Source organism: Phoxinus phoxinus (genome assembly GCF_949152265.1).
Source record: "Phoxinus phoxinus genome assembly, chromosome: 8".
NCBI lineage: Eukaryota > Metazoa > Chordata > Actinopteri > Cypriniformes > Leuciscidae > Phoxinus > Phoxinus phoxinus.
This window is the reverse complement of record NC_136883.1, coordinates 15,207,411-15,218,470: the sequence shown is the minus strand read 5'-3', so window position 1 is coordinate 15,218,470 and position 11,060 is coordinate 15,207,411. Positions and strand designations below refer to the sequence as shown.

The following is an 11,060-nucleotide window of genomic DNA, read 5'->3' as shown; positions in this document are numbered from 1 at the left end:
TCATCATTGTGCAACACAATTCGGATAACACATGACAACTTAGTTACAGTGCTTGACTTTTTCGTGAAAAAGGAGCGGTTTTTGCCGTTTTGAACTCATTGCAACCTCTATGAAAATGATGGATTCAGCGCGGGTGCGAGCATGGGGGTGTCATGATGCACGAGTGACTGATTCCCATGGAAACGTGAAAGTCACGTATGTAGTCACTATCCTTGACTCTTTGAATTTTAAATCTCAATGTAGGCTATACCCGCGAAAACCTCAGCTTGTCGTGGACACACTTGCCCTATGAAAAAGTGCATAATCTACTGTACGCCCATGCCCGGCGCAAGTGTTTGTTGCTAGTTTCAGCCTGACGCAGTTATCATTTTCACGTCCTGCACCACGTTGTTCAAATAGCAAATGCATTTGCGCCCATTTGTACGCCCATGCTAGTCTGAAAATGAGGTGTGCTCAGGCGCATTGTTGGTGCGTTGCTATTTTGAGGCAACTGAAACCTCAGTTAGTTGCCTAAAGTCAATGGCGCAATATTAATTTTTGTTATTTAAAGAATGCGTGAGTAATGTGCGCCTATAGGCTTTAACCTCGCGCACGAGCAGATCCGTTTCCTCGCTAGAGAAGCATTCAGTTTTTCCGCTTGCAAATTCCACATTGTAAAAAGCGAATCCGCCATGCCACGAGTGCAACTAGCTTTTAAAGGGAATGGAAGATGAGACTCTGATTGGTTTATTGCACGTTAGGCCCAAAACACACCCATTACTCATTAAGAGAATATGTACAACCCTTTTAGACCATGTGTTGTCTAAACACTGAGCATTTGTCCCGTCGTTAAACTCAAATTTTGTGCATATTTATGCATTTTATATAAATATTAGCAGTTTTATTACATTTACCCAATCTAGCTTTTGGTCTTTGAAAATATGACATAATGTACCATGTGCTCACTTTTATTTAACCCAAATACAGCGATAAAAGCAACTTGCTTCTGGACTTGTGTCAAGTCAATTTTATTTGTACAGCGCTTTTCACAATACACATTGTTACAAAAATAATTATGATGTTATTGTTAATAATATCTTAATGTCTTCATGCCTTATTGTCACAATTAGTAGATTAGAGCTGGTTCACAATTTGCTTTACATAAATATGTAATGAATATGTACGCAGGTAAAGTTGGATATACTTGTACTGTACAGTATATCTGACTTTATATATGTGCGCCATTGGTGTTTAGCATCTAAAAATGGCCTACATACGGCAAAGTCATGAGTTTGACACGTACTAGCACTTACTAACCTACCTTGTAAAGGGACAAACATTACGTCGGAGAGAAAAAATTTGTATGTTTTTTTGGTCTCTGATTGTTGTTTTAGTACTTTAAGACACAATTTGTCACACTGTGACAGATGCTCACATGCACACAAAGTTTTGCTTTATGAACAGGGTAATTTAGTCAAGCTCTCCGTAAATAGTAACAGCACCAGTCCGTCTGTAATCTGAAAAAGGTTATGCTGTTTGGTAAAAGTAAAAAAGGAAGAAGAAAGTATTCCGGCTTTTGGATTCTGTGTAAGTATGTTAAAACAAGAGAACCATGTGTTTTCCGTGAGGGACAGAAGATTTAGTGGCTTAATGAAATGGCATGTGGCTCTGATGGCTGCCATCACTCAAATCAGTTCTCTTGCCCACAGCCACATCTCAAACACGTGAAAGAGCTTGTGATGTGCTTAAATTACACCAAACAGGAAAAGAAGGTCAAAAAAGTCAATAGAGTATCTAATGGATTAAAAAGTGATAAAAGACTGATAAAAGACACAAAAAAGACCAAATTTAAAAAGCTGTGTCAAGCTTTCACTACATACTTCTGATCAAGAGAATCACATTAGGACTAGCTTGATATTATTGTGGTGGGGGAAAAACATATATTTTTTTATTTCTATTCTGAAAACGGCACCACTGGATAAAAGGTAGAAACTCTAGGATTCATTAAGCAGACAACTGCTGTTCTTTCACAAAGGATTTCTCATCAAAACAGTATTTGTTCAAATTAAACTCTAAATAGCACTGATTTGCAAACTGTGGTGATGCATTTTCAATAGGCTATTTATATTTTCTTATTACAGCATTATGAACATTAAAATATTGTTATTAATAACAGGTAAAACAACTCTTGAAGAATGCATGCATTACTGAATGAACGATTTATATCTTCTTGGGTCTTGGTCAGGTCTTCATTCACTTTTTAAATTTTTTGTCATTTCTAATTCTCCCAGTGACCCTGCAGAGGATAAACACTTTGGGGAATGGATGGATTTCTAATACTCATCAGGTTATCTATAAAAATGACAATTCCTTTGTTAGTTTGGCCAATATGTACATTGTGGCATGCACATTGATCTGATCAAATCATGGAAATTACCCCAGCTGCCAGGGGTTATGTGTATATCTGCTCGTTATAATTTTTATGAATTTATGGAAATTATTATTTTCCTTCAGCACACATTTCCTTCAGTTATAATATTTTGAATACTGATATATAAATATGTGTTCTAAAGATTTATACCTTACACAAAATAAATGGTTTAAATCAGTCAAACAAATATGCTTTCCTCCCATTTACAAATGACAGTTGTTTCCTTTCATGTTGTTAAAATGCAAACATGAAATAAAGGGGATGGAAAATAAAATCACAATAAAGGGGTTCCTCGGTTGTAAAAGGTTTGAGAACCACAGAAATGAATTCAAGGGATCACACATGAACTGCATAAGATAAAACTGTCCTTTATGTAAAGCTTTTATTCTTTGATAGAGGCATCTACATGCTGTCTTCATTCTTAGAAAAAAAGTGGTGAAATTGCATTAAGCATTTGTTTTGGGGGGGGGGTTAAACTATCCCATTAAGCATTGTTTTAGTAAAACAAAAATATAGTTGTTTAAATGGTTATGTATTTTATTTAAAAAAAACAAAAGTTTATGTCCCTCTTTCAGCAGTAGGCTATATAGAGAGGTAGTCATTATGACGATCTCTGTGAATAAGGCTGAACATTGGACATTAATGTCAGTGCAGATATTCTTCCACGCGTTTCTAAAAACAAACAAACAAACAAACAAACAAACAAACAAACTCCCGAAAGAATATATCACATTGCAAAGCACCATGAACATAAAATTATTTCTTTGAGCGTCTTGCGCAGCTCCTGACTGCGATACGCGTAAATGAGAGGGTCTATAAGCGAGTTGCATATGATAAGAATCAGAAACAGGTTGAAATGGCTGAAATAACACTTGCAGTAAGGGTTTGTGGGACATGTGAGGATAAGGATTAGGTGGAGGAAAAACGGCCCCCAGCAGATGATGAAAACCCCGAGCAGTATGGTCAGAGTGATGGCTCCCTTCATGCTAGTGGCTTGCCGGCGGCTCTTATGGAGGGCCATGATGCGTCTGGAGTGGACGTGCGCCAGGATGAACATGTGCAGGTACAAAACCGCCGTGAACACCAATGTCACGCCGAAAAACGTGACGAGACAGGCGATGACCGCGTTATCAGTGTGATAAACGATAAATAAAGAGCTAGAGGTGATGCTGGTGAGCCACACCACCGCGATAATGGCCACGGCGCGCTGCGTGGTCATGATGCTGTGGTACCGGAGTGCGTAAAAGATGGTGATATAGCGGTCCGCCGCAATAGTGCACAGGAACGACAACGAGGACACGACAGAACTGCAGATCATAATGTCTATCACATTGTCTAAGTGCTGTAACATCTTTGCAGTGACGAGCAGCAGCCCATGCTCCGTCAATAACATGAAGAGCGTCTCCACCACATTACTTACGCTCACCAGCATGTCCGACACCGCCAGACAGCAGATGAAATAATACATAGGCGAGTGGAGATTCCTGTTCTTGATGATGGCCACCACCACCAAAATGTTTTCCACCAAACTGATCAAGCCGAGCATTAGAAACAATTCCTGGGGGATCATGATTTGGGCGATCCCTGTTGCATTCGTGTCACCGGGAGTTGCACTGCTGTTCAAAGTGATGTTATTGTCAGAATTATACATGTAATCCATGTGTTTCATGCTGAAGTGATGGCGCAACGAGTCGTTCATGCTCCTTCAGTTAGTCATTCAGTCCTTTTGAGTCTGTTTGATGTAATTTTCCTTCACCACACCTTCAATTAAAACAATTAAGACAGTTCAGTATGTCACAACGACCAGTTCCGGCAAATCCAAAATGAAATATTTGAATATTAGAAATTTTAATGGAAACGATTATACATCTATAAGTAATGAACACAAAGCATGTTATACCTTTCAATATTTCTACACAACGCAGTCGAGGTCCGCAAACATGCGCTCTGGGTAGTACGCCTCAGACTTGGACTGACCATTAAGAGTCAGAATAATTTGTGCTTTACATATTTGTAATAATTTAGATTCTATCGCATCTGCGTTGTCGAGATTTGAAACTCACCAAAGTAGTAATTAAAGTTATGTGAAACTAAAAACGCACGATGGTCCTCAAAGGGGCAGCGGTCACAAAAACTAAACAAAACAAACAAACATAAACTCATAAAACAAGAGCTTTTATTAATTCCGTCTTCTCTTCTAAATGCAATGATGAAAATGATCACTGTCTCTCCCCCTTCTATGTCATCTAAACCGATCACATGACACAAACCACAAATGTAAAAAAGCTCATTTTGCTCTAAATTTAGTGCCTAAGCTTTATGAATATCACACATCATGTGGTTGTCCGTCAATGTGTAGGTTACTGAGAACATTCTTAATAGGCTGTTATTATACTTTTCCTACGCAACTCTCAGTAATTTATGAAATTAGTAAATTGACCATAGGCCTACATGAAATTCCTTTAAAGAAAATAATAGAAAGTAAATCATAATAGAAAAAAAAAAACATTAAAATAGAAAACATTGATCAATTATTGGTTTATTCTGTTTGATTGACTGAACAGCGCTGTTATATTGTCGTCATTACATTCCAAGTGACATAATTCAGCTGATATGGTGGCCTCAGGCATGCCACCAAATCACGCACTCCCTCTGGTGTTCTGTTGGATAACTGAGAACTGCAAGAACCACTGGCACCTTCTCATTCTGTGAAAAAGAAGCATTTTGACAATTTAGACTGTTTCAGACAAAGAATGTTATTAAGTGCCAAAAACACTGCGTGTTATTGTGTTGTGTTTTGTGAGGGCACATAGCTTTCTTTAGTTTGTTGCCATGTGCTTCACTGTCTATTGTCTTACACCCACCCTGTTTCACCTGCAATCCACCTGCTGTCCCTCGTTACCCTCCTAATTTCCTTCCCTATTTATTCTCCATTTGTTCTCAGTCCTGTGCCAGTTCATTGCCCACCCCAGGGGGCAGTTTTTGATATTGTTTTATTTGTTGAATAAAAGCCCATTGAACTCTGCGCTTGAGTGCTCACATGCTTCAACCTACAACCTACTGTGCTATTGTATAGCACTTTTTACAATACATATTCATAGCAGCTTTACAGACAATGCATGTGTCTAAATTACAATTTAGAGTGATCTGTTATCAGAGGTGACTGTCCAAGTAAAGTCCATATTTTAAAATGTACAGTTCTAACAAAATAACAAGCTAACATCATGTCTTAATTTTAGGAAGAAACAATGAGCTCATTAAAGGAACACTTCACCTCTGGAAAGATGAATGTGTATTTAAAATGGGTCATTTATGTAGAAGAAATGTGAAATTATTTTTGAATTTGGAGCCTTCTAGACTGAGAAAAGCCAGAAAATGTATTTTTGGCTTATGGGGATGAAAGACAACAACTCCCAGAATGCACTTGCTTCGCTGCCCTAGGAGGCCACGCCTACCGGTAAGAGATCGCAGTAAACAACAAGGCTATGCTACTAGTGAGTCTCCGTGAGTCTGCCCAGTATTTTGATGTCGCCCAAAATGTCCAGGATTCGGCTTTTGCGTTCTACAGTCGCCATTCCTCATGTTTACTGTGACGAGCAGGAACGAGACTGACGGCCGCGGAGAACGATGCGAGCCCGGTGGCGTGATTACTGATGAGTGGCGCCGGCGCCTGTGAGACGCACCGGTCTCGTATCTCTCACGGAGGAGCGGGAATTTTCCTAGCAATGTTAAAACGCACATCAAACGATCACTTGTTTAGCGTTCATGTAAACACTACATTCAGATTCACCAATCGGAATGAATTCAGTTAACGTTAGATTGAAACAAAAGGTGTGCATGTAAACGTACTCGGTTACTAACGTAACCTCGGTTCTCTCTAGGAGAGGGAACGAGTACTGCGTCGAAAGAACGCTACGGGAAAGATATTTCTTTGTCGAGATTGAAGATTGAAAATTAATCCTTAATTTTGTAATATTGTAAAACGCTTTTCTGAAGCATACAACCTAGGCGGAGCAATACAGCTCACCCATTGGCTGCTCTGCCAGAAAAGCAAAGCCTATGCGAGGCCAGAGACGCTGACCAATGAGGACGCTTCGCGCCCTTCTGCGTCACCTCCCGCCCAAACAGGCGTGGCCTATAAATACGAGCATAGCTGTCTAACACGCCGATTTTCGTCAATGAAGCGACGCAGCGTGGACACGCACGGCCATGAGACGCAGTACTCGTTCCCTCTCCTAGAGAGAACCGAGGTTACGTTAGTAACCGAGTACGTTCTCTTACGTAGAGTTCTCTCGTACTGCGTCGAAAGAACGCTACGGGAACCCTATGCAAACCGCCGTGCGTGCTCTTGGATCGACACAGACACCTAAGGGCGCGCGCGCCCTGGTATACAAGCGCCTACCCCAAGAAGTATAGGGAGAGCGGCTAAAATAGCATCATCCCTTATAGTAGTGCCTCTTAAGGCATAATAGCATATATATGTAATATAGATATATATGAGGGGTAATAGCATGCTCATGGGACACATTGTCAGTGAGTGATGCTTAAACATTGAAGTGACCTGGGCCGCAGCGCGGGGCAGGAACACTTATACATATTAACATTGAAGTGACCTGGGCCGCAGCGCGGGGCAGGAACACTTATACATTTTAAACATTGAAGTGACCTGGGCCGCAGCGCGGGGCAGGAACACTTACACATAGTCTTCTAGACCGAGAGCAGTTTAGCCTGCAACGCAGGAACCTCTAGGTTATAGAACCTAATAAATGTAGACGGGGAGGCCCAGCCTGCCGCCATACAGATATCTTGTAACGAGATTCCGCTATACCAAGCCCATGAAGAGGCCATGCCTCTCGTGGAATGTGCTCTGATGCCCAAAGGGCATTCCAAGCCTCTAGATGCGTAGGCTAGCGCAATGGCGTCCACTACCCATCGAGACAGACTCTGTTTCGTTGCGGCTCGTCCCTTGGAGCGCCCGCTGAACGAAACAAAGAGCTGCTCCGTCTGTCGAAAAACAGCGGAGCGGGACACGTAAGCTCTTAATGCCCTGACCGGGCAAAGGGAGCTATTTCCGTCCTCTGAGGCCGGCAGGGCCGACAGGGAGATGACCTGAGCCCTGAACGGTGTGTTGAGGGACTTAGGCACGTACCCATGCTTCGGTTTCAATACGACTATAGAGTCGTTTGGCCCGAACTCCATACAAGAAGCTCTCACTGAGAGCGCTTGCAAGTCTCCCACACGCTTCACTGAAGCGAGAGCCAAAAGAAACACGGTCTTGAGAGACAGGTGTTTCATGTCAACTGAGTGAATAGGCTCGAAAGGGGCCCCTTTCATAGCGTTCAACACTGTAGAAAGGTCCCAAACGGGGACTGAAGGAGGCCTTGGAGGGTTTAACCTCCTGGCGCCTCTCAGGAAGCGGACCACCAGGTCGTTCCTGCCTAGTGAACGGCCAAGCGTTGGATTAACGAACGCTGATATGGCAGCCACATAGACTTTGAGCGTGGATGGGGTTCTTCCCTTATCCAATAGCTCTTGCAAGAAGGAGAGAATCTCCGGTTCTCCACACTGAAGTGGTGACAGACCTTGATCTGAACACCATCCAGAGAACACCGACCATTTGGAAGCGTAGAGCCGTCTAGTAGACGGAGCCCTAGCTTGTTCGATCGTGTCTAACACTCCTCTTGGGAGGTTAGCGGGTACCCGTTTATGGCCCATACGTGTAGGGACCAAAGCTCGGGGTGAGGATGCAGAATCGAGCCCTTGGCCTGTGAGAGGAGGTCTCTCCTCACTGGAATCGGCCACGGGGCAGTACTTTTCAGTCGCATCAAAGCTGGGAACCAGGTCTGATTCGTCCAGAATGGAGCAACTAGCAGTACTGAGCATCCGCTCTCCTTGATACGCTCCAGCACTTGAGGCAGGAGTGAGACAGGAGGAAAAGCATAGAGCGGGCGGCGGGGCCAGACTCTGGCCAGCGCGTTCGCGCTCTTCGAAAAGAATTCTGGGCAGTGAGCGTTTTCCTGGTTTGCAAACAGGTCTATTTCCGCTCTGCCGAACGTTTTCCACAGCAGACGCACTGTCTGTGTGTGTAGGGACCACTCTCCCGTAGGAACGTTGTTCCGTGAGAGTCTGTCCGGGCCTACGTTCAAGTGGCCTGGCACGTGCATTGCTCTTAACGAGCGCAGGTTGTGCTGGGCCCACACCAGTATGCGTTCCGCTAACCTGAATAGGTTCCGGGATCTCACGCCACCCTGGCGGTTTATGTAGGCTACTACCGACATGTTGTCCGAGCGGACCAGGACGTGGTGTCCTTTTATCCGGGGACAGAAGCGCCTCAGCGCAAAGTCCACTGCCATCATTTCCAGGCAGTTTATGTGCGGTAGTTTGGCTCGCTCTGCCCACTGGCCAAAGAGTGGTCTGCCGTCGAGCAGTGCTCCCCAGCCTGAGGTGGACGCGTCCGTGGACACCACCTTCAGGCTCGAGGAAGTCCCCAGGCTTACACCTGACCGGTACCAGTCTGACGCTCTCCATGGTGTCAGGGCTGAAATGCATTCCTGAGTGACCTTGAGGCGATAACGACCGTGTAACCATGCTCGGCGCGGTACGCGCGCTCTCAACCAGAACTGTAGTGGGCGCATGCGCAGCAGGCCCAACTGCAGCACTGTTGAGGCTGAGGCCATGAGGCCCAGCATTTTCTGAAATCTCCTGAGTGGCACTATGTGGCCGCTGAGGAAGGATTTCGCCATTTGCAGGGTATTTCGCCTGCGCTGTGATGACAGCTGTGCTGTCATAGACAGTGAGTTCAGATCCAGTCCTAAAAAGGAGATCCTTTGACTGGGAAACAGTGAACTTTTCTCCCAATTGACTCTCAGACCTAAGCACTCGAGGTGATCGAGTATTAGTGTCTTGTGGTGAGCGAGTTCTGACGGCGATTGAGCCAGAATTAGCCAATCGTCCAAATAGTTCAGAATTCGAACGCCCCGGAGTCTCAGGGGTGCCAGCGCCGCGTCCATGCACACTGTAAATGTACGAGGTGCTAGAGACAGGCCGAATGGCAGGACTGTGTACTGATATGCCCGGCCCTCGAAGGCGAATCTCAAAAACCGCCTGTGACGTGACGCAATTTGTATGCGTCTTTCAGATCTATCGTCATAAACCAGTCTCCTCGGCGAATTTGCGCGATGATTCTTCTGGTCGTGAGCATTCTGAACTTCCGCTTTGTTAGCGTTTTGTTCAGACGCCTTAGATCTAAAATGGGTCTGAGACCCCCGTCTTTCTTCGGTACCAGGAATATCTGCTGTACAGACCCCCTTCGCTCTGAGCTTGAGATAAAGGCTCTATGGCCCCTTTGCTCAATAGCTTCGCTATTTCGGCTCGAAGTAGATGTGCTACTTCTGTTTTTACCGTGGTTTCGACTTTTCCCGTGAAACGGGGAGGGCGTCGATGAAACTGTAGCGAATAGCCTCTTTTTATAGTCTCTAGTACCCATTCTGAGACCCCGGGAAGTCCTTCCCATGCATCTGCACGTGTGACTAGGGGTTGAATGTAATCTGGGCCCTGGTCGCGAAATGGCGGCGACACGAGAGCAACCGTGTGCTGTAACATGGACGCCGTGGCGTGTGAGGCGGGGGGGCATGTTTAACACAGTATGCATCCCGCGCGCGCTCGGCTCTCTGTGTCGAGAGAGAGCGCGCGGGACGAGTCCCGTAGGGCTCGTTATGCTTGTGAATAAACGTGGGCGCTTGGTGGCGGGCACATTTATAACACCGGGGACACTGTGTTTGTGTACTGACTGACCGTTCGTTAGTTTCGTTTATACAGAAACCGCGGAACGTGCAGTGTGTAGTGGTTGTGGGCACTTGGCAGTGGACACGCTTACTACATGTAAAGCACAATCGATCTGAGTCGATTTTAAGTGTGCAAACCCTGTGTTGAACGGGGCTGCCCGTAGGGCTCGTATATTTGTGAATAAATGTGGGCGCGTGGTAGCGGGCACATTTATAACACCGGGAATACTGTGTTTGTGAACTGACTGATCGTCCGTTGGTTTCGTTTTTACAGAAAAACCGCGGAACGTGCAGTGTGTAGTGGTTGTGGGCACTGGACAGTGGGCACGCTCACTACATGTAAAGTACAATCGACCTGAGTCGTTTTTATGTGTGCAGACCCTGTGTTGTACGGGGCTGTGCTTGCACGGGTTGAAAAACCGGGCTCTGGTCGCGAAATGGCGGCGACACGAGAGCAGTCGTGTGCTGTAACATGGCGTGATGCGGGGGCGCGCTTATCGAGCGGGCAGCCCGCGCGCGCGCTCAGCTCTCTCAGCTGAGAGAGAGAGAGAGAGAGCACGCGGTGCGAGCTCCGTAGAAACCATGTTGACATGTAGCTTGTAGTGATTGTGGGCACTTGAAAGCGGGCACGCTCACTACATATAGTGCACAATCGACATTGAGTCGATTTTATGTGTGCAAGCCCTGTATTGTGTGGGGCTGTGCTTGTGTGTATGAATGGGCACTGGGTCGTGGGCATTGCAGTTACACACATTACATCATCGGCTGTGGCCGGGACACCGTGTAGCACAGAGAGTACTGTCTATCAGAACCGACTGACCGTGCATTCGTTTAGTTTTTACAGAAACCACGGGACATGCAGTGTG

The 11,060-nt window shown here is 45.1% G+C and overlaps 1 protein-coding gene across 2 annotated transcripts; it reads right to left on the bottom strand.

Moving 5' to 3' along the window:
* Positions 1–993: 993 nt before the first annotated feature.
* Positions 994–4,627, bottom strand: mc1r (melanocortin 1 receptor). Of its 2 annotated transcripts, none has more exons than XM_079621200.1 (2): positions 4,474–4,627; positions 994–4,171 (listed from the first exon to the last, which is right to left on the bottom strand). In XM_079621200.1, the coding sequence occupies exon 2, from the start codon at positions 4,107–4,109 to the stop codon at positions 3,138–3,140; it is 972 nt and encodes a 323-aa protein (XP_079477326.1). In that variant the 5' UTR covers positions 4,110–4,171; positions 4,474–4,627; the 3' UTR covers positions 994–3,137. The 2 variants fall into 2 exon arrangements, with proteins under 2 accessions (XP_079477326.1, XP_079477325.1); XM_079621199.1 differs by having other exon boundaries at positions 1,000–4,171; positions 4,311–4,627.
* Between the last annotated feature and the right edge of the window lie 6,433 nt (positions 4,628–11,060).